This window comes from Octopus sinensis, linkage group LG9, assembly GCF_006345805.1.
Source record: "Octopus sinensis linkage group LG9, ASM634580v1, whole genome shotgun sequence".
NCBI classification, from domain to species: domain Eukaryota; kingdom Metazoa; phylum Mollusca; class Cephalopoda; order Octopoda; family Octopodidae; genus Octopus; species Octopus sinensis.
Genome location: NC_043005.1, coordinates 15777950 through 15803039, shown reverse-complemented (window position 1 = coordinate 15803039; position 25090 = coordinate 15777950). Strand labels below are relative to the sequence as shown.

Here is a 25090-nt window from a genome sequence, read left to right as displayed (position 1 = left end):
AATTATAAACATAATTATAATTAGGGTTCAGCTAATTGGTTCACCACAAACTGAATTTAGAAATAGAAGTTAAAATTCCTTTTGGTTACTATAAGAATTCTTATAGTAGCAGAAAAGTAATTTTAACTCCTATTTCTAAATTCGGTATTTGGTGAAGCAATTAGCTGAACCCTAATTATAATTTTGTTTATAATTATAAAATATTTGTATAATTTTACCTATAAAGGTTATTTTAACGTGCCGATCTACTTGGTGAAATTATCAATTAATTTAATAAATTAATTTAATTAATAAATTTTACCCTTTTATTATTAATATATATATATGCCCTCGTGACTGTGGTACGTAATAGCACCCACTACACTCTCGGAGTGGTTGGCATTAGGAAGGGCATCTAGCTGTAGAAAGTCTGCCATATCAGATTGGAGCCTGGAGCAGCCATCTGGTTCGCGAGTCTTCAGTCAAATCGTGTCCAACCCATGCTAGCATGGAAGCGGATGTTAAATGATGATGATGAAAATGATATATATATATATATATATATATATATATATATATATATATATATATATAAACATACAGAAGATCAAAATTCACTTAGAGTTGTCTTTATAAAAATTTATTTACTTTCACTTAACTGGTTTCACAATTTTAATGATATTCAAAAATAGTGTAAGATTGAGGGATCTAGAGCTGGGCTGTATTTGTTTACACTTAGCGTAGCTCCAGGACCTTCCATCTTAGACTACTTTTGAAAATCATAGGAAGCCATTTAAGGATAAATATAAATGCATCTTTTCAAAGATGATTCTTTTGAGATTGCTTGGGAAATAGCAAATCTTCATTTGAGCACCTAAGTTTTTCTGTAAAAACATCCTACATAACTTCCATGTTACCAGTAAACTCTGAGTTGGTCGGACTAAGGAAACCAAGTTGCTTTCAGATAATGATTAATTATTTAAGCACAGAGTGAGAAATAGCGAGAGGAGGTGATCGGTCAATTACATTAACTCCAGTACTTGACCAGTACTTTATCTTAACGATCCCAGAAAGATCAAAAGAAATGTTGACCTATGTGGAATTTGAACTTAGGGAATAAATACTTAGAACAAATATTACAAATCATTTTGTCTGATGCTCAGCCTATCATATTATTCTCTTGATAACTCATTCACATACTTTTACTGAGTCTTTTAGTTTAAACTCTAAATTAACACAAACATTTAGCTGTGAGTTGTAATTATTAGCTACGTTCTAGTAGTAATCAATAATTTACATGCATTTTTATTTTCTATTTTTTAATCTTCCTTGAAAAATAGGGACCACTTGGACCAGTAGGAAACAAGGGACTTCGTGGACAACCAGGACCAGTGGTAAGTGAACTGATCATCAGAATCTACATATGTGTTTGTCTTATCAATAACTACTTCTTTTTGGTGTTCCTTAACAATAGTTACATCATCGTTATTTGTCTTAGTTTAATCAGATGAAAAGCTATAAGATTACTAAAAATTATATTGAAATTAAAACATAGAAAAATATACTGAAAATTATAATATGAGCACTGACAATTGTAAATACACAATTGAAAATGCACAAAATATTATAAGTGAGGAAAATTATATTGAGTATGAGAGTATTGTAATTTGCTTGCAGCACTGTAATGTGTGGAAGAGATAAATGTTTGCAAAAGCTTTTGAGCAATCGATTCAGGCAAGGAGCTAAACAAAATATACGAAATGATGTCAATGAATGAAAAAAACAAACGATATTGTATTACCTCACCTAGATTGCCTTATGATCAAATGATATTTCAGAAAAAAATTACCTTTTTCAAATACAAGGATGAAAATAATAAAAGTGTGTGGAGAAATCTGGTGTTATTCAAGCCATGTACATGGGTGTTGTCAGTAAGATGAGAGTTAGCAATGAGTACAGCAGTAAATTTAGTGTGCAGGTAGGTGCTCACCAGGGCTCAACTCTCATTTCCCTTCAATTTTTCCTGATCATAACAGAGGAATTAAAGACCAGTGGCCCATGGGAACTTCTCTGTACTGATGAGATGACTTTGTTCTTGTAGTTGAGAATCTGTAGCAGAATTAGAAAAGAAATTCCAGGTGTGAAAGCAACATCTGGAATCAAAATAACTTAAAGTTAATTTAGTAAGTTGTAGTAAGCAGGAAAAGTATGCTAATCCCTTCAGGCCAAAATTTTGTAAGGTACATCCAATACAAACTAAGGTCATATAGAAGATGCAGTGGAATTATAAGAAGGTTAACAGAGAAAGTAGATCGTGTTTGTGGCAGATGCACAGGAACAATAAACACTAAAAATTCACAGGCAATAGATGTTTTCTGAATGCTTAGGAGGACCCTTAAAAGCAGTAAGTAGCTTCTGTTACCTAGATTATCTAATTAGCAGTGGAGGAGGATGTTCTGAAAGTACAGCTGCTAGAATAAGAACTGACCAGAGAGAGTTTTAGATAGTTACTAGGCTACCCATGACCCAACAGGTCACTGACAGTTCAGGTTATAAAACATTGAAGCTGATTTCAACATTGCATTGAAATGAAAATTAATTTTATGATGATTCAGTTAAATATTTCAATTCGTTCGTGTCATCATAGGTCTGAATTACAAGTTCATGTTTAAGGTTTTATTGATTATTTACAGCATCTAATAGAAATAGAACTTCCAGGATAAACTTGGACTCCGCTAAGAACTTTTATTTATGGCATATGTGCACACTTCTACAAAAATGCAAAAGGAACTGTTATATAATGTAAAGATAAAATTAATGGAAACAATTTTCGCAGTATTATATATTCCCATTTAAGGGTTATGTTACTTTTGGAGTATTTTCCCATTATGCGCCATTTTGGCTATTTATGAAGGTACCTCCAAAAACTGCATATCTCAGGAATCCGTGGTCCAATTTATGCGAAACTTGATTTATTCTGTTTGTATTCACATTTCAAGGGTATATTACTTTCAGAGTATTTACCCATTATGCACTGATTGGCTGTATTAAATTACAGACAAGTACGCATGCAAGCAAACAAGCAATCACAGAGTTTTAGTAGTATACAGATCACCACTGTTGGTAATGAAAGACTTCTCCTTAGAGTGAAAGGCAGATAGTACGATGCTTGTGTATGAACAGCATGTAAATACAAAGGACAAATGAAGACTAGAAAGAAATGAAGCTAAAATGATCTGCTGGATATACGATGTCAGGATACACATTCAACAAAGTGCAAATATAATCAGAAAAAATTGGTAATAGGACATAAGAGGAATCAGATGTTGTATGCAAGAGAGAAGACAGCATTGGTATAGTCAGGGGATGCATATGGATGAGGACAGTTGCATAAAGATGTACTGATCATTAAATGTAAATGGAACCCATGTATATATAATAATATATGTATATAAATGTAAATATACTTCCCTTATAATTTGTATATTATCATAATAATACTGTTTTACCACAATAAATATATATATATTTTTTTGTATTTTTCTAGGGTGAGAGTGGACCTATTGGACCAGCAGGTGAACCTGGAATGAAAGGATTGCCAGTAAGTATGGGAGATCATGTACATAAAAATATATAAATATACATTTTAGTAATCGGGCAATCAATAAGAAGTTTACTTTGTAATTACATGGTCCTGGATTCAATGACATTACATGTGGATTCCTTCATTCAGAACAGCAACTAAAATTGGATACACAGAAGCTCTATAGAAGCCCTTTTCATGGCCCGTACTAGCAATTCAAAGAGCCAGCTTTTGTCACTGACTTTTAAATTTATGGATATAATAGTATGTCTATTTGTTTGCCTATTATATTAAATACCATAATGATCAAAGTGGTGTGCATGAAATTCTTGATTTTTGTAACTTTCTGCTGATTATAAAATAGAAAAAATAATGTGTGTGTGTGTGTGTGTTTGCAGTGGGTTGACAATATCTGTGGATGTGTTTGATCATCAAGAACTGGGCTCATTAGTCCCCAGTGAAACCATAAATCTAAAGTATAAATTTGTCTGTGTGCACCATGTTCTTAATGGTCAGTGATCGTCTTCCTCGGTCATGAGTGTACAACCATCACATATATTATACGTATATGTATATGTGTGTGTAGATATATTTATAGTTTGTTAGGTGTCAATGCCTCAAACTCTCAGACCTTGAGTGACTCTGCTACTTCTGCTAAATACTAACATATATATATATATATGCACATATATATATATATATATATATATATATATATATATATATATATATATATATATATATATATAATATATATATATATATATATACATATATATATATATATATATATATATATATATATAAATACATATACATCTACATATATATATATATATATATATATGTATATGTATTTATATATATATATATATATATATATATATATATATGTATATATATATATATATATATATATGTGTGTTTATGTCTCTGTAACTTAGCAGTTCTGCAAAAGAGACTGATAGAATAAGTACTAGGCTTACAAAGAGTCCTGGAGTCGATTTGCTTGACTATAATATAATATATAATATAATATCGAGGTCTCTTTCTTTCTTTTGTTATCTTACCATTTTTGTCAAGATATATATATATATATATATATTCCCTAATATATATATATATATATATATATATATAATATATATATAATATTAGGGAATATATATATATATATATATCTTGACAAAAATGGTAAGATAACAAAAGAAAGAAAGAGACCTCGATATTATATTATATATTATATTATATATATATATATATATATATATATATATATATATATATATATATATATATATATATCAACATACATAACACACAGACACATATCTATTTTGGTTTGGTTTCTATGCCATATTCATATCCTTATATTCTACTAACCTATTCATTCTTTACTTTTCAGGGACCCAGAGGCCCAGCAGGACCTAAAGGAGATTCTGGAGTGAAAGGTGCCAAGGTACATATGGAGTTTTAGTTCTTATAAAGAATCACTAGTAGCCACCTGGTGGAGTATTTTCCTATCTTTGCAAACTCTTGGAGGAATTGAAATCATGTCACTAGTGTTGCACTGTATTTATAGGAAGATGCATTCATTTCTTATATACATCCATATATAGGTTACAGTGTGGAGGCACAGCTCCGTGCCTCACATATATAATAGGCCAAGTGTTCATTGTCCTGATATGTGGGATTCAGATCTTAACCCAAATATAACATAAAAAGAAAGAGAGACAGTATCACTTTTTAAAAACAAATTAGGCTAATGTGCAATCGATAAATATAGTGTATTTGTGTGCTTGTATATGTGTGAGTGAGTGTGTGTGTGTGTGTGTGTATGTGTGTATGCATGTTAGGTGGAAGACAAGTAAATTACTCATATTATTACTAGCTAGAGTGAGATAAATATAAATGTATGAAATAATTGCTTAATATATTGAAAATGTTAGTATAAAGAAACTTGTTTATCCAATATAGAGATTATATAACTATATGACTTGTATTCCTTTGTTAAAAATTATATTATGAAAATTTATATCAACTTTATACATAGACCTCATTATTCTAAGTTTTGCTTCTTCTAAAGTTAAAAATTCATTTATAAACTGTTGACAGAGCCAACCATGAGGTCTTTAGCATACAAACCATTCATCTACCTTTAAGTTTCTTTGCAATAACCAGACTACAGAACGTGACAGTCTGTCATAGTCCCTCTCTGAGTCAATGAATGTTCAAACATAGTGGCTTACTTCTAGCAAAGTGTTTGCAGTTGTCTCGCTGGGAAAAGGCTATTGATGGTATCTTGTCCCAACACAAACCTGAACTGCATCTCATTCATTTTCTTTCTAACCAGTTGGACTCTTTCATGACCCAGTCCATCAGTTTAATACTTCTGTACTTGCCGCTTTCTAGAACTTAGATCATTGACATACAAGAAATTTCTAGTCATAAGCAGTTCTGTTATGGCCTGGAGGAAGTCTAGAGTCTTCCTGGCCATATCAAAGCCATTTAGGTATAAAATATACATTTTCTTTTGGTCGCATTCCTTGAAATGCCATCATGCACATACTGGGGACATGAGGTATTTCAGGGTTTGCATCAAGAGAGAAAGTATATACATTATTAAAATTGCTTTTCAGAATAAAATTAATTAACTCTTGATAAAATAACATTATCTTATCAAAAGCATCAAAAACTTTATTATTCTACAGATGTAGAGTTAATCCTTAAGTGATTATGATAAAGGACTTTGTTCTATTCTATTCACATTGTCATATCTATGTGAATCTGGATTCAATTCTCTTTTGTCAATGAAGATCAAAATCTAAGAATCACCTGAATTTACAAGCAGAGCTACGGATCATGATCAGCAAAACAACTCTATGTTTTAATAAAATCATGAACAAGAAACAGGAACAAACAAGTCCTTGAATTTTCTGTGAAAAATTACGACTGATTTCATTGTTGAAGCTTTTCCTAATTTCTCAGTTCAAATTTTCTTTTAGTTCAATCTAACCCACAGCACAGTGTGCGGTTCAATTAAAAAAGATATAAATTAGGTAATTTTCATTTCCCTATGATAATACTTTTGTTAGAAGGTGCACAAATCAATCAAACATTTCTGAGTGGTGCAGAACATTAAAAGAAAAAGTGGGGAACCACTACACCAGAACATCTCTTTGGCCCTTGCAACAGTTGGAGATGACACTCTTACATCAATCATTGTGTACAACACCTCCCTGTACTATATGACTGAATATGCAAATGTTTAATATGTGACCTACCTCACCATATATTTTCAGCATCTCAACGACTGTCCCTGATGTTCCAGCTGCCTTTTCTGCCTTCATATCCATATTCGTGCTTTTGACCATACTGCTGTCAACTTCACTGGCTGGTCCCATTATTGGGTCTATTTGGAGCATGCTCTCTCTCTCTCTCTCACATTCTCTCTCTCTTTCTCTCTCTCTCCTTCCCTCCCTCTTGCTATGCATTCTTTTAATCCAACAACGTCTCATAGTAGTATTTCCACACTTCTTTCTCTTTTCAGCATCAGTGAGATCATGAGTGCTACTATCATGTCGTATGCATTTCTCTCCAATGACGTTCAAATTCTCTTTGTACATTGATTTGTGATTTAAAACATCTCATATTTCTAATTCTTCTCTTATCAAAGAATTACTTTTAGCTCCTCACCTTTGCTAAGAATGCCTAACACCTAACTTCTCCTCTAGTTTTCTTCTAATATTTCCTGTCTTTTCTTTTATCTTTTATTGTCTCTATCTCACATGCTATTCAACCACCATGTCACCTTCCATTTAGCTTAGAACCTTTCACCAGCCATAAATCTGATCTATTGCTGATTGTAGGCTGACTCACAAAAATTCCCAGCTCTCCTCTGTTATAAGGCCCAGTCTCTTCTTCCCTTCTATCACATATCTTGTGTTAATTTAAAAAGAAGCCCTAATATGTTAAAATAATTCAGTTATACGCTTATGATTCTAGTTTTTAAAAACAAGTCATTTCGTATTGGGTAAGAAAAGAAACTTTATTAACACAATGAAAAGAGATTTTGAAATTGGTGCAATTGTTTGGATGTCAAACTACTAACAACAGGGCCAATAATTTACGTTTTATTCTCCATGATGTGGTATGGTAACTGTGGAGGCGCAATGGCCCAGTAGTTAGGGCAGCGGACTCGCAGTTATAGGATCGCGGTTTCGATTCCCAGACCGGGCATTGTGAGTGTTTATTGAGCGAAAACACCTAAAAAGCTCCACGAGGCTCCGGCAGAGGATGGTGGTGATCCCTGCTGTACTCTTTCACCACAACTTTCTCTCACTCTTACTTCCTGTTTCTGTTGTACCTGTATTTCAAAGGGCCGGCCTTGTCACTCTCTGTGTCACGCTGAATATCCCCGAGAACTATGTTAAGGGTACACGTGTCTGTGGAGTGCTCAGCCACTTACACGTTAATTTCACGAGCAGGCTGTTCCGTTGATTCAGATCAACCGGAACCCTCGTCGTCGTAACCGATGGAGTGCTTCCATCATCCATCACGGTAACTAGACATTAGCTAGATTTTAGTGCACATGCAAGCCTAGATGTTAAATAATAAGGAGTTTATCGCATGTAGTACTTAAGTGCATTACATCTTGGTGGGAAAATAGTAAAACAGAAGACAAAAACCAGCTATATGTCAAGTAAAGAAAGACAGCAATGAAAGCCATAATTGTGTATGCCTTTCCTTTTTCATATACATTGCATATTCCAGTGTTACATTGAAAGTCAACAGAGTTTGCTTTAGAAGCGTTGAGATGTATTGAAAGATACAGATAAGGAAATAATTTTATTCTCAAATGCAGGATAAGCTTAACAAAATAGCATGAACCTGTTTATGCCATATTCCAATGTTTAACCTTTTATGAATTGAATCTATAGCAGAGGCAAGATATCTAACTATGGATGTGATATTAGTGTGCATGTTCCTGGATCTCAAATTCAGAACAGCTGCAGACATTATACTGCTTCTAATCAGAACTGTCTATTTTATATTAACCCTTTCATTACTGTATTTATTTTGAGATGCTCTGTGTTTCTTTCAATCATTTTAAATATAACAAAGAATTTTGTAAAATAACTTAGCTATCATAAAGCTAGTGTTTGGAACGTAAATTGTGACTAAGGTTTGGTGGAATACTTTAATTCAAAACTTATGAAAACAAGATATTTTACCACAGAGCTAGAGCCAGTTTTGGCCGGATTAGTAACAAAAGGGTTAACTCAGATAATATAAATAGGGTCCAAATCATTTGGGAATGTTATCTCTGATAGAATGGTGACTTAAATTGAATAAGAATTATTTCTCATCTCTCTAACCTCATTAAAACTCCCTTATGTTTTAATCCATATTTCTATTTTACATCTACAACTAACCGTTCCTGAAGTGACTCACATCTTGTCTCCCTCTTCAAATGCTGCAGATTATGTTTGACATAAAGACGTGTGCCAGTTCTAATGATAATCTAATTAAGCGTTCTAATTTAGGGTCATCAAGGACAAATTGGAGATTTAGGATCACCAGGACCTATCGGACCCAAAGGAGAACCAGGAAAGAGAGGCCGACCTGGAAAGAGAGGAAATAAAGGACCAACGGTAAGCATTTAAATATTATATTCGATTTATAATAAAGAGTAAGAAGTTAATAAATAACAAGCTATCTTAGACAGTAAAATGAGCCTAGAGCCAATGCAACAGTCAAATCCACCAATCTAAATTGAGAAGCAGTGGCATTGTTATGGAATTATCAACTATTTTATTGGCTTGTAGTGTTGAGTTTCATTTAATTGGCAGGGAAAATCTCTGAAGTAGATCCTATACAAAGAGAGATTTATCTCACTTGTTCTTAATTCTAATGTGTATATGTGTATTAATAGATTAATAGCACAAAGCACTTTGGAGCTAAAGAAAATATTTAGCAGTCTGTTTGTCAATTATAACAACTTTCTTTACATAACATAGGATCATCAAAGAATATGCTGAATGACATGACTTAGCATTATAAGCATCAGAAACATGGTGGAATCATGTTTCATCTGCCATAACGTTCTGAGTTCAAATTCTGCTGAGGTCGACTTTGCTTTTCATCCTTTCGGGGTCCATAAATTAAGTACCAGTTATGCACTGGGGTCGATGTAATCGACTTAATCTCCTTATCTGTCCTTGTTTAGCCCCTTGTGGGCAATAAAGAAATAAAAAAATACATGGTGGAATCAAGGAAAGTTTCATTGACTTGTTATGTGACTTCAATTTCAGTTTTGTTTTTTTTTAAGAAAAAGCTTGCTGCTGTACAACAGTATTGTATTAAAAGAGAGCTACATATACTGAATATTATTAGAAACTAGATTTAATCTGTCTTTGAACTTCAGAAGGGTTTCAGTTTATTTATGATTTTTTTTTCACTCCACTCTCTCATGCTCTATAGTCGATTCATTATTATTTTTTTTTTCTTTTTACAATTACAGGGACCACCTGGACCTGAAGGACCACCAGGAGCAGATGGACCATCTGGACCACAGGTAAGCATTACACTAATTTTACTGTACTGATAAAACACATTTTCTCTATTTTGGTACCTCTTATAAAATGATAGAACATAGTCACTAGAACTAGTACATTAACGATAGTATGCACCAGCAAAACTCACATGCAAAAAAACACACATACATACACACAAACCTGCACACAGACACATACATAAATGCACGCATAAGAATAATCACTAGGAAAGTAAGCAAGTGATATGTATGACACACAAATACTATACCATATGGTTGCATATGTGTGTTTGTGTACCTATGGAAACATGTACATATATATATATATATCACCGTGATCACCGTCACCGACCAGGCCATCAGATGTTGCTACACATCACTGGTCACAATGCGCTTCGCATTGTTTTAGCCTTCAAATGACGCCACCCCGCTGGCTAAGCAAGCAAGCCAACAGAAGGAAGAGAGAGAGAAAGTTGTGACAAAAGAGTACAGCGGGGATCACCACCAAACCCTGATGGAGCTGTGTGGAGCTTTAGGTGTTTTCGCTCAATAAACACTCACAACGTCCTGTCTGGGAATCGAAACCACGATCCTGCAACCACGAGTCCGCTGCCCTAACCACTGGACCATTGCACCTCCACACACACCCACACACACACACACACACATATATATATATATATAACTGATGAAGTGCCACACACTAACACACACACACACACACACACACACACACATATATATATATATATATATGTGTGTGTGTGTATGTGGGTGTGTGTTAGTGTGTGGCACTTCATCAGTTATGATGCTGAGGGTTCCAGTTAATCTGATCGACAGAACAACCTCTCTTTTACTTGTTTCAGTCATTTGACTGCAGTTTATTAATGTTCTGTTTTACAATATCAGTTTTTGGTTTCAGACACTTGGATATGTATAAATTCTATACTAAAATGCTTAAATATATTATTGTTTTGCTTCTCAGGGATTGGAAGGACCACCAGGACCTAAAGGAGAAAGTGTAAGTATGATTTTTGCCAATAATTATCTCAGAGAATCAAATGTTTCTGCCAGAACATTTGCTGTGAAAGTTGAGACGGATTTACTTGATGTTCTTTATATTTTTGTTGGAGGATTTGTTTTCCATCCAATAGTCACAGGAAGTATCACCTGTAGCTGTTTCAGTGCCTCTGGGCTAATGAATAGAGGCAAAAATAGGTGGTAAGATCAATGCAGTTAATGATGCCCCAAGATCAGAGTGAACAGTTAAATGCACCCACAACAAAGAAAGGCCAAGACATAAAAAGTAATAAGGTAAAATTTGTAAAACTGTCTGTAGGTGAGTAGAAATATCTAGAAAAATGTCATCATGTTAATATAGTTTCCCATATTCTGAAGTCTGGTGGAGAACGTTGTCATTGTGTTGTTTAGCCCCAGGTCAGACTTATTCAAGTAGAACGGTGATCAAAGGCATTTCAACAATGGCCATGCAACTATTCTATCTTATTCATAATTCTAGTATAACATTAGTCATTATTCCATTCCCTTTTTCGCTCACTCAGACCTGAGCTGTTGTGTCTTAATTTACCCCCCACTTGGACTCCTGATCAAAAATTAAATAAATAGTTACATAGGCACAGGAGTGGCTGTGTGGTAGGTAGCTTGTTTACCAACCACATGGTTTCGGGTTCAGTCCCACTGTGTGGCATCTTGGGTAAGTGTCTTCTACTATAGCCTCGGGCCGACCAAAGCCTTGTGAGTAGATTTGGTAGACGGAAACTGAAAGAAGCCTGTCGTATATATGTATATATATATATATATATATATATATATATATATATATATATATATATGTATGTGTGTGTCTGTGTTTGTCCCCCTAGCATTGCTTGACAACCGATGCTGGTGTGTTTATGTCCCCATTACTTAGCGGTTCAGCAAAAGAGACCGATAGAATAAGTACTGGACTTACAAAAGAGACCGATAGAATAAGTACTGGACTTACAAAAGAATAAGTCCTGGGGTCGAGTTGCTCGATTAAAGGTGGTGCTCCAGCATGGCCGCAGTCAAATGACTGAAACAAGTAAAAGAATAAAAGAAAGAAAAAATATACAGCTCAAAAGTAACAGTTGCAGGCAAACTAATGGACAAAATCGGCTGCATCGTCCTTTTTCTATATTTGTCATTCATTACTGTTTTACCAGGAATCTAGCAAAGATGATGTTCAATCTATTCCCACAATAGTGGGAATATGGTATGACAGGATTGAGGTAGAAGGACATGATATGAGAGATATTTGTTTGCTATTTCTAGCAGGTTTAACAACCACACAGAGGTTCCCTTATTTTCTACAATGATATCGTAGTTATTGTGCAACTCCATGTCAAGGCAGATTGAGTAGATCTGGGATCAAAGACATTTTTGCCTTGACTATCTTGTTGCTTTAGAATTATCTAGGACTAGCAGTATCGCCTGGCGTCGCTTGGGTTTGTAAGGGAAATAACTATATAAGCATTTTTAGAAATGTAAAGTATAATAGCCATCTCAATATGGCTAACCACAAAGGGGGTGTTACTGTAGCTTTTTACGTTCTGAGATTTAATAATAAATTTTTAGAGAGTTACTTCCCTTATATATGCCAAAAATGCATTAAAAATGGGAAAAATTGATGGTAAATTTTTTTTTAAATTGTAGACTCATCGTAGATGCGCGCTAATACCCAGAAGGGCTCGATATGAATCACGACTATAAGATACCCGGTTTTGGTTAAACTGCACCGCAAAATGTGGGAGTAGTTAGGAATCTAAATCGTAGGAGACAGACAGCACACAACCTCTCTTTTATATATAAAGATTATATCTTTGAATGTGACCTTCCTCATATCGTACTATTGGGTACAATGTGAGAAAGATTTTACTGCTTTTCTAGCAGATTGGGCACCTATATAGGGACTCTTTTGTGGATTTATTTTTCCATATTGTAGCTGCTACAAAGGGATTTGGAATTGGAACACTTCTGTAAAGTGGTAGAATAACATTTTTCACAAGAAGATAGCTAAATTCTGCTGCAGAGTATCTAATATGTATGTCACCTACAATCTGAAAATATAGAAATTGTCAGAAATGTTCTAGGTTCTTTAATTAAGGAAATAAACTCTAACACTTCCTTAAAATTCTTGGGGTTTTTCCATTAATAAAAGGTTAATTATTTTCCTTCGTGTTTATTTTTTAAACAATTATTAATATTTTTAAACAAGTCAATATTTTTAAACAATTCAATATTTCTTTTTTTGCCTTATTTTACAGGGAATGACAGGACCCAAAGGAGAACAGGGACATGCTGTAAGTATATTATTAACTGTTAAGATAAACAAGTAAGAAATAACTTCCATAAAGAACGCTGGATTGAAGCCATTATTTCTTTATTTCCTGGACAATCTATGGGGGATCGTCACAAGCAAATATCTAACAGATTAAGGGAATGAAAAATGGGGTTTTAGTGTTTAGGTATTAGTTGGTTTTAGGTTTCTTGATTTAAGCCCAGATCAGTTATAGCTGAATGGACCCATGATGAAATGCATTCCAGCTATAATCAGCCCACTTTTTAAGGGTGTCTAGGAGTAAAACTATAGGCAGTTTTTTTTTATTCTTAACAAGGTTGTGGGTGATTTGAGAAAGATTTGACTGTTATTTCTAACAGATCAAATGACTACTAGAGGCTCCTTTATTTGATCTGGTTCACATTGCTGGTGACCAAAAGATATTTAATAACCATTTCTGTACATAAAAAACAGACTGATTTTCAGATCAACAAACTTGAAATAATACTTAGCTGTCACAATTTCAGTCAGTGATGATTGTAATGCAAACCTTCTTTATTGGTTAATCAATCTCCTTCCTCTGCTTCACAGTGTTTCTGATAGAAATGTAGCGAAATTATGCATATTAATGGAATAGATAATTTTGAATCATGATAACAAGGTCCTCAGATCTGGCCGACGAGTTCGCTTACGCGCAGCGGCATTCCGCGCCACCGTCAGCACGTACTCTGATGGCCCAGAGAAGACGACTGAACCCGATCACTTAGAGGTAGTAAAAAGCGTAACAAGGTTTCCATAGGTGAACCTGCAGAAGGATTATTACTGCCGCTCCGATCGATCATCACTGCTAGCTCACTCGAACACCGCAGTGGTGAGTCTCAAAATTGTGAGTCTCAAGATGTGAATCTTAAAATTGATATCTTCCAGTAACAACTCTGGAAGCTGATGCTTTTATTGTTTAAGTGGCATAAAATTCAATTAATTTATCATCTTTTAAAGTTTCTGTATTATAAGAATTTTGTTGCCAGCCACGCCTGGCCCCCGTGCAGGTGGCACGTAAAAGCACCATCCGTTCATGGCCGTTGCCAGTCTCGCCTGGCACGTAAAAAGCACCATCCCTCCGTGGCCGTTTGCCAGCTCCATCTGGCACCTGTGCGGGTGGCACGTAAAAAGCACCCACTACACTCACGGAGTGGTTGGCGTTAGGAAGGGCATCCAGCTGTAGAAACACTGCCAGATCAGACTGGGCCTGATGCAGCCTTCTGGCTTCACAGACCCCAGGTGAACCGTCCAACCCATGCTAGCATGGAAAGCGGACGGACGCTAAATGATGATGATGATGATGATGATGAGGGTCCACTAGAAACCCATTTGTAGGTTATTGCTTTATAGTAATGTCATTTACTTAGAGTTACTCTGTGAGATCTCTTCTTCTATAAGAGTCCCAAGAATACAAGAGGAGGAGAATTCACCATGATATCATCTTGTTAACTCTTTTGTTACTATATTTCAATTGTTTTTATTAATTTTAAGAACAATGAAGAACCATGTAAGCTAAAGTTGTTTATTATTAAGCTAGTCTTCAGAACAGAGACTAACATGAAATTTTGGTGGAAGGCTTTAATTTAGAACACTTTAATACAGGGTAGTCTCAGGAAAGTTGGTATCTAAAAGAGTTAAAGGTATTGCGTGAAGGCAGCGAGCTGGCAGAAACGTTAGCATGCTGGGCGAAATGCTTTGCAGTATTTCATCTGCCGTTATGTTGTGAGTTCAAATTCCGCCGAGGTCGACTTTGCCTTTCATCCTTTCGGGGTCGATTAAATAAGTACCAGTTACACACTGGGGTTGATGTAATCGACTTAATACCTATGTCTGTCCTTGTTTGTACCCTCTGTGTTTAGCCCCTTGTGGGTAGTAAAGAAATAGTAAAGAAAAGGGTTAAAGGTATTGTGTGAAAGATTTTCTTTAATCGGTCTACTAATGACCACAGGTGGAGGCTCTTTATATTTATATGCTGTACTTAAAACTGGTGACTCTTGATTTCACTAGGGACCAGCTGGACCGCCAGGAGCTCCTGGAGAAGCTCAGGCCATTCCTGTTGACTACTTGGGTGGCAGACCAAGACACCAGAAGAGAAAGAAGAAGAAGAAGAGGAAGAAGCGATCACTTGACAGTAAAAATACAGATGCGGATGAGGATGATGACGCTATTGATGGATTGAAACAAGTAGAAGGAATAATTAAGGAAATGGCCAACCAGAAGATAACCATCAAAGAAGGTCTGGAGGATGTGGTTAATAAAATGTTTGAAGAAATTGATCAGCTTGCAGAAGAAATCGAAAATTTCAAGTTCCCGAAAGGAACGAAAGAAAATCCGGCAGTCTCATGTAGAGATATTTATCTAGGACATCCTACCTTCCTAGATGGTAAGAAAGTTTAATTTCATTAAAGTACAGTTTTATATTTAAGAGATGAGGAATTATGTACATTATTTACATTATTTACATTTGACGGATATTTGTCCTCATCTTGTTTGTTGTTAACACGTTTCAACTGATATACCCTCCAGCCTTCATCAGGTGTCTTGGGGGAAATTTCAAACCTGGGTTCTCATTCCTAAGGTATTTTTCGATGTTATTATTATTATTATTATTATTATTATTATTATTATTATTATTATTATTATCATCATTATTATTATTATTATTATTATTATTCAGGTCACTGGAATTTGAGGAAGTACTTCTGTGTTGCCTTACTAGAAAGAGGGCACCAGCAGTACTTCTCCTTGGCACAAAACCAAGCATATATCTCTGTGCACACGTGTGTGTATGTGTGTGTGAATTCATATTTACCTCGTCTACTCACATGTGTTTGCTTATTGCTTGTAAACAATAGCTTCCCTAATAGCATCACATACTTGCAGTCTGCTGCAAAAGTATGTCTGGGCTTTAAGATGTCATGATTTGTTGTGTGATCTTTTGTAAACAAAAGGCTCTCAGTTCTCTAGTTTAACATGTCCAGACTGTTCATCATTTGATAGTCTAAGAAATTATTACATCACTTGAAAACAAATAGGAGTTAGTGACAAGAAGGGCATCCTACTGTAGAAAAACTCAGCCCAACTTATGCTCTTCTGACTCATGCAAGGAAGGAGCAATAGATGTTAGAGCAATGCTGCTGCTGCTGCTGCTGCTGTGCTACTACTGCTGCTGCTGCTGTTGCTACTACTGCTGCTGCTGCTGTTGTTGTTAAGCAAAAAGATGGGTAAGGGTGATTAGGTGATGGTCTAGGGCTTAGGGGCAGGAGACCCCAGACCTTGGAAAAAGAAAATTTTGGTCGTTTTGTTGTAGTCGAGGGCTCTTCATTGACACCCGACGCCGCTGGGAGGTGACCCTCGAAGTCGCAGGAAATGGAGATCTCCAGGTTCAAATTCTTGAACTGCTGCTGTTGCTGCAGACAATGATGGTGTTATTCTGTTGACATAATACAGGGATGATATTGATGTCTAACTTTCATAAAAAATACATTATGATTGCATAATTTTCTACACGCATTGCAATGAGTGTTTGTTTATTTTAGAATAAATTATATTTTATTTTATTTTAGGATGGTATTGGATTGATCCTAACATGGGTGCTCTAAATGATTCAATCCATGTATGGTGTAACCTGACGGCCCATGGAGAGACCTGTGTCTATCCTCTGAGGAAGACAAGAATGGTAAGATGTTATCCAAACTATCTAATAAAAAAAAAACATAGCAACATGTCATAATAAGGGTAGAAAATCAGCATAGTAGCATCTATTTACCTTTCAGTAAATGAATTACCTCTACCATAAGTAGTGAGTGATTTTCCCCATTTGTAAGTTAAAATTCAGATATATGTATGTATGTATGTATGTGTGTATGTATGTATTTATGTATGTATGTATGTATGCATGTATGTATGTATGTATGTATGTATGTATTTATGTATGTATGTATGTATGTATGTATGTATGTATGTGTGTGTGTATGTATGTATTTATGTATTTATGTATTTATGTATGTATGTATGTATTTATGTATGTATGTATTATGTATGTATGTATGTATTTATGTATTTATGTATTGTATGTATTATGTATTTATGTATGTATGTATGTATGTATGTATGTATGTATGTATGTGTGGTATGTATGTATTTATGTATTTATGTATGTATGTAGTATGTATGTATGTAGTATGTATGTATGTAATGTATGTATGTATGTATGTATGTATGTATGTATGTATGTATTTATGTATGTATGTATGTATGTATGTATGTATGTATGGTATGTATGTATGCATGTATGTATGTATATGTATGTATGTATGTATGTTGTGTGTGTGTATGTATGTATTTATGTATTTATGTATGTAGTATGTATGTATGTATGTATGGATGTATGTATGTATGCATGATGTATGTATGTTGTATGTATGTATTTATGTATGTATGTATGTATGTATTATGTATGTATGTATGTATGTATGTATGTAGGTATGTATGTATGTATGCATGTATGTATGTATGTATGTATGTATGTATGTATGTGTGTGTATGTATTTATTTATGTATGTATGTATGTATGTATGTATGTATGTGTGTATGTATTTATGTATTTATGTATGTATGTATGTATTTATGTATGTATGTATTTATGTATGTATGTATGTATTTATGTATGTATGTATGTATGTATGTATGTATGTGTAATGATAAAGTTTTTAGTTGAAGTTGAGGGTCACCAATTTGTAGCAGGAGAAATTGATTGGTAAACAATATTATGAAATGTCGGAGTCAGCAGTCGTAACGATAAAAATTTGTTGTTCTGACGGCAAGTTGTAAGATGTGAAAGATGGACAATGCATGAAGTTTTAAGGAAATATTTATTTACCGTTACATCACTATACCTTGCCTCGATGGGCAGGTTATGATAAATCCAAAAGCATGCGAAGTAAAGTTTGTGTCCTCTTCATTGTTTAGTAGTAATCCACAGATAGCGATAGATGATGTAAGAGAACATAATTAGAGCTAGTGAGAGTTGTAGGATGTGAGGTGTTGTCTCACAGTTGCTGAGAGTAAACTTCATTTCTTCCTCTGACCAAGGTTCTAGTTGGTCAGCCAGACTTCGTTCTCACTGAGTTGTCACCATGTGACTGAACTCATTGAGTCGTGATCGACTGATTTTTGCTTGGGTGTTTTGCTTTTATAACTATCCAGAAGGATAGATATATCATTGATAACAATAGATTTAGTTGGTGGTCTTGTTATCTCTATTCTAGCTTTTGGTGAAGTAGAAGAGGTTAGAAAGGGTCAAGTGGAGAAGACATTATTTTGGCCTAGCTAAAGGTATCTGGAAAATGTAAAACTGCTGTCAGAGAAAAACTATTGTTCCACTATGGGAAAAGTTCTGTTGCAGTGTTAATTTAAATTTGGTTATGGTGGATCAAATCCACTTCATGCTTGCAAGATCCACTACATATGTATGTATGTAAGAAAGAAATGGCATTGTCCTTGACCTGGAGATAAGTTAGTGAGATGTGTGTGTGTGTGTCCTTATTCAGTTCATTTCAAGAATTCTTGCCAATAGAGAAAAAGTTGGTTTCTAACCAAGATCCAAGGCTCCTTCATTGGAATTTCAACATCAACAACAGGGTATTTTTGTTTGTATGTATGTATGTATGTATATATGTATGTATATATGTATGTATGTATATATGTATGTATGCATGTATGTATGTATGTATGCATGCATGCATGTATATATACAGATTCCATATAAGTGGACTATATACTGAGTTCAAATCAGTTGAATCTTACAAATTTGTGACCTTGATTTGATTAACAGTCACAGAAAACTAATATGTATTTTTTTTTATCTATATGTTTTTACATTTTATTTTATGCCTTATTTTTATGCTTCCTTTCAAAGGTTATACCAAGAAAATGGGACAGAGATAAAAAAGAACTGAAATGGTTCAGCGATATTGAAAATGGATTTAAGGTAAATATTACCCTGATTACATACAGAAGATGCTTCAGACATATCTATGATAGGACTAAATCACTTTAGATGCAACAGATACAATGATAATACATCTATAATGGAACTAAATTTTAACATTCATTAGATATAATATGATGCATCTATCATACAGTAAAATACCATTTCACAAATCCAATATGACTGATACATCTGTGATTCAGATAAATTACATTACACACATCACATATATTTAGACATATCAGGTCATGCCCATAAATTCTGTCCGATTTTACCTTTTTTAAAATTGAATGAAAGTTAATAGAATTTTAGAATTCTAATGGAATTAAAAAATTTTTATGCATTTGCGTACATTTAAACTAATTAAATATTATTTTACAGAATAATAGAATTAAAATTTCTTTGATTAAAACCTTTTCTAACATGGAAGTATCCAAAGAGCATTTAAGGCGCAAAATGCTTTATGAGTACAAAAGAAAAGAAATTCTGCAGCCGAAGCGACTTGAAATATACACTCAATTTATGGGAAAGAATACTTGAATGAAAGAACTTGCAGAAGATGACTAGCAAAATTCAGAAGTGCAGGTTTCAGCCTTGAAGATGAAGATCGAACAGGACGTCCAGCTGAGTTTGATGATAAGCTTCTTGAGGCATTACTTGAAGAAAATCCTGCATTATCAGTTGAAGAATTGGCAATAAAGCTTAGTTCAAACTATACCACTGTTCATCATCATCTTCAACAACTTGGAAAGGTTCCTAAACTTGGGAAATGGGTGCCTCATGAATTGTCCGAAAGTAACCGCAAATCTCGAGTTGACATCTGCTCTTCTCTCCATTCTCGTGAATTCATTTCACCCTTTTTGGATAGACTTGTGACTGGTGATGATGGATCTTCTATTGAAATGTTAAACGTCGTAAACTGTGGCTTGGAAAAAGGGAAAAAGCTCAACCACAACCGAGAAAGGAACTTCATGGGAAAAAGTTTCTTCTCTCTATCTGGTGGGATTGCACAGGAGTAATTCACTTTGAATTGTTACCATCTAATGCAACAATCAATGCTCAAGTCTACTGTCAGCAATTAGAGCATTTGAACCAAGCGTTGAAGAAAAAAAGACCCACTTTAGTGAATCAAAATGGAGTGATGTTTCATCAGGACAATGCATGACCCCACACTGCAAAGATCACATCACAGAAGATCGAAGAGCTTAGTTGGGAAAAAATTCCTTATCCACCTTATTCTCCCGACCTTGCTCCTTCAGACTACCATTTGTTTCATAGTTTACAGAATCATTTGGGGGACATAACTTTCGCAAGCCAGGAGGAAGTCGAAACTGACATTTCCGAGTTCTTTGCTTTGAAACCAAAAGAGTTTTACATTGATGAGATTAAAAAGCTTGTAAATAGATGGAAGTAAGTTATAGATAATCAGGGAAAGTACTTTAGTGATTAAATTACAATTAAATATAACATTTAATCACTTGTTTTTTTTATCAAAAATTCGGACAGAATGTATGAGATGACCTGATAGTTAGCTAATACACATGGTTCTAACTAAGAGTAACTTAGCTCTGTAGGCCTCTAAGACTGGTAAGAGGAATAGAAAGTTATCTTTGGGCTTATAGCCTGATCTGAATTCTTCCAATAGAATAAAGAGTAAAGACCCCCATTGGTCATGAATGACCATGGGATTGCACCTAGAAAGTTACCCTCCAAAGGCACAAGTCCAGACAAGGTTGTTTATGGAAGACCAGCAGTCGCCCATGCCTACTGGCCTCCCCTCTCCCTACTACCGATGTTGTCCAAGGGAAAGGCAAACACTGATACAGCTTGGCACCAGTGATGACATTGCAGCTCCTTTCTACAGCTGAGTGAACTGGAGCAATGTGAAATAAAATGTTTTGCTCAAGAACACAACACACAGCCCAGTCCAGAAATTGAACTCACTACCTTGTGATTGCAAGTCTGATGCTCTTACCACTGCTAGAAGTACTTAAACATCAAATGATTGTATTAAACGAGATGAATAATCTAGATCTGCCATCCAAGGCCTGGAAAGATCCTTCCAATGAGCAGCCACACAAATTTTTTCACTCAAATTTTCCTCACATGGCTTCAGTGACAAATACCCATTCAGTGTGTCACATAGTGGAATCTGATTTAAAACTATATACTGGCAAAGCAATCTTTATTCCACACAACCAAATCTTTGTCTCAGAACACTCATAAGATTTGCAAAAGCAGTATTCCCAATTTTTGATTTTACCTTTTGACAATGTTTGTTGTTTGTTCGTTCTCAAGCCATGCCTGGCTCATAGAGTCAGTTTCCCGGTTTCCTTGGCGTATAGGTTCCCCACTTGGATGGGATACTGGTCCATCACAGGTGAGCTGCAAGATGCAGGAGGAAAGAGTGAGAGAAAGTTGTGGCGAAAGAGTCAGCAGAAGTTCACCATTACCTTCTGCCGGAGCCACATGGAGCTTAGGTGTTTCGCTCATAAACACACACATCACCCAGTCTGAGATTCGAACCCGTGATTCCTCAACCATTAGTCAGCTGCTCTAACCACTAGGCCATGTGCCTCCACTTGACAATGTTTAAACTATAAAATTAACAGTGAAATGATAGAATTGATAGAAGGCTAGATATACTGAGTTCTGTATAAACAAAGATCTTTTTATGTTTATAAGTTCGATTCCTATTAAAGTTGATTTTGTCATTCCTGCTTCTGCTTTTGATTAACTAACCCAAAATAACAACTACCAGTCAATAAGTACAATTCATTTAATTAACTGCATTACACTATAAAATTTGTGGCTCTTGTGTCTTCATTAGAAAACATCAGTATTAAACTATATTATGTCTATACACATCGTTATGAGGTATATATATATATATATATATATATATATATACATATATATATATATAATATATATATATATATATTATATAATATATATATAATATATATATATATATATATATATATATATATATACATATATATATATATATACATATATATATATATATATATATAATATATATATATTATATATAATATATATATGTATATATATATATGTATATATATATATTATATATATATATAATATATATATATATAAATACACACACATGCATATATATATACACACATACACACATATATTTATATATTTGCATGTGCATATATATATATATTTGTATGAATTCTTTTTCTTTCCACCAGATTGAATACAGTTCCCATGTACAATTAGGTCTCTTGCGATTAAACAGCAACTTTGTTACACAACGCTTCACTTACTTCTGCTCGAATTCTGCGGCCTGGTATGACCAGGATTCTCAAGGATTTGAACACGCGCTGACTCTACTAGGAAGCAGCGCGCATGAGTTTGAGTCGAGAGATCTTGTAGGTAGTGCAGTGCCGTTTGATGGCTGCAAGGTAAGTTGAATAATTAATGTTTGTGTGTGGTGGGGTGGAACTTCTCTATATTTATGCCTATCTTTTGTTTTGTGAGTTTCTGTTGATTCTTTTCCTTGGCTTTTGAATTGCACTATAATTCTATTAACAGTAGCAAGAGGAGTTTGAAGATTCTTTAGCAATTTTTCACTAAGACCAGCCTCAGATTACCCAACAATACGACCTCTTTGAAAATTTGACAGTTGTGCTGAATTTTTTGTGCGTGGCATGGTTACTCTTTACAAATGTTTAATATAATTGCACCTGGAATGAAAAAGAACAATTACATTGTAAATTTTACACCACTGAAAACATATTAAGATGCTTAGATCAGAAATTTTGAAACTTAAAAGTGTCTATTTATTTCCTGCTTGTCTGTGTGTGTGTGTATACATATATATATATATATATCACCACCACCGGGACCGACCAAGCTATCAGATGTTGCTACACATCGCTGGTCACAATGCACTTCACATTGTTTTAGCCTTGAAATTACGCCACCCCACTGGCTAAGCAAGCTATATGCGCACGACAGGCTTCTACATAGTTTTCATGTACCGAATTCACTCACAAGGCATTGGTCAACCCTGGGCTATTGTAGACAATACTTTACCTAAAGTGCCATGTTGTAGAATTGAACCCAAAACCATGTGATTTCAAAGCAAGTTTCTTAACAACACAGTTATTCTTGCACTTGTGAAAATTACTTGTCAGAATCAGAATTTGAACCCATGCTAGAAAGACATGACTGTGACCTGAATGTAGTACCCTAAGCCACTCAGCTTTCCTGACAGCTGCTGAAACGTATTTTGTTGTATCATGGGTGGGTCATGATACCAATATTAAACACATGCACTGGTCCTATTTCACTTCTTTCCTTAGTATTATCAGTCAATTGGTGAACCAATTAACTAATCAATTGCTGGATTAATCATTTGACCAATCAACCAATCACCTAGGTTTGTCAAAGCCCTTTCATTGCCATTCTAAACCTCTCTATTTCCGTTCTTTGTCATACTTTCTTATTTTTGTTTGTTTTATCGTTTTTAAAGAACAATCGAACAGAATAATTAATTCACTTTCTTCCTTTTTTTTTTTTCTTCTTTTTACCTTCTTTTCCCCTCTTTTACAGAGCCACCGGACAAACACGTATACAATGTTTGAGATTCGCACTCACAAATTGAATTGGCTACCAATTGTAGATTTTATGCCAAAAGATTACGGTGAACCTTGGCAACAGTTTGGATTTGAAGCTGGACCTGTCTGCTTTAGCTAAATTCTTTACTCCCCACCCATTTCCTTTTTTTTCGCATGGGATTTCGTTCCAACACACAGTCTGGTTTTGTTTGTTTTTGTTTTTGTTTGTATTTTTTTTTTGAAAAAAAAAAAAAAAAAAAGAGAAACAATCACTGTTAACAATGATCACCAGGCTGAGTACCACAACTGTTTATAAATAATTTTTGTACAGAGAATTTATATTCAAGGAGCGTTAATAAAAAAACCAGTTAACTGCCTCCAAAAAAGGCTTTCAGTTTTTTCAATGAAGACAGTTGCACCCTCCGTGAACAAAATGGCTGACCAGTCTAACATCGAAAACATTTAGCTGTGTTCCCACTATGTTGGTGTTTCTTTGTTGTTGTTGTTGTTGTTGTTTTTTTGTTGTTGTTGTATGTGTGTGTATGTGTATGTTAAGCCTCACATTTGTTTATTATGCTTCTGTGGTGAAAAAAGAAAAAGAAAAAGAAAAAATTTACAATCAAGAAACAAAATACTAACAATTCTCGTGATGCTAGATTTAGTGTTTCCTTAATTTCTCCCAAAAGCCATGAAGACTTCGATTTTATAGAAAATAACACAAATAAAAAAGAAAATGTTTCCATTAGATTATGAAATCATTATTATAAAATCATTATTTTTTTTGTAACTATAAGACATTTTTCCTTCTATTTTTTTTTTTTTTCGAGTTGTAAAATTCTTCTATCGTAAAGAACCAAGTTGATTAAGAAAGAAATTAAACGATTACCCAACTAGCAAAGCTGGGTTTCTCTCTCTCTCTCTTTCTCTGATCTATAATTCTTTTCTGTTTTGCTTGTTTGTTTGTTTTTTTTCATTATTACTTTGTTTAAATTTTTTCTATTGCATTATATATATATAT

The 25090-nt window shown here is 34.4% G+C and overlaps 1 protein-coding gene across 1 annotated transcript in view; it reads left to right on the top strand.

Annotated features, from left to right (window-relative positions):
- LOC115215509 (collagen alpha-1(I) chain) overlaps nucleotides 1-24313 on the top strand; it is a 201845-nt gene extending 177532 nt beyond the window's left edge. The window contains exons 51-62 of the mRNA XM_029784672.2: nucleotides 1320-1373; nucleotides 3527-3580; nucleotides 4968-5021; nucleotides 9109-9216; nucleotides 10086-10139; nucleotides 11104-11139; nucleotides 13424-13459; nucleotides 15487-15862; nucleotides 17046-17158; nucleotides 19400-19471; nucleotides 22702-22914; nucleotides 24068-24313. Of these exons, the coding sequence (XP_029640532.1) occupies nucleotides 1320-1373; nucleotides 3527-3580; nucleotides 4968-5021; nucleotides 9109-9216; nucleotides 10086-10139; nucleotides 11104-11139; nucleotides 13424-13459; nucleotides 15487-15862; nucleotides 17046-17158; nucleotides 19400-19471; nucleotides 22702-22914; nucleotides 24068-24211 (1314 nt within the window). The 3' untranslated portion in view covers nucleotides 24212-24313. The remainder of the gene's footprint in view (nucleotides 1-1319; nucleotides 1374-3526; nucleotides 3581-4967; nucleotides 5022-9108; nucleotides 9217-10085; nucleotides 10140-11103; nucleotides 11140-13423; nucleotides 13460-15486; nucleotides 15863-17045; nucleotides 17159-19399; nucleotides 19472-22701; nucleotides 22915-24067) is intronic.
- The last annotated feature ends 777 nt before the right edge of the window (nucleotides 24314-25090 follow it).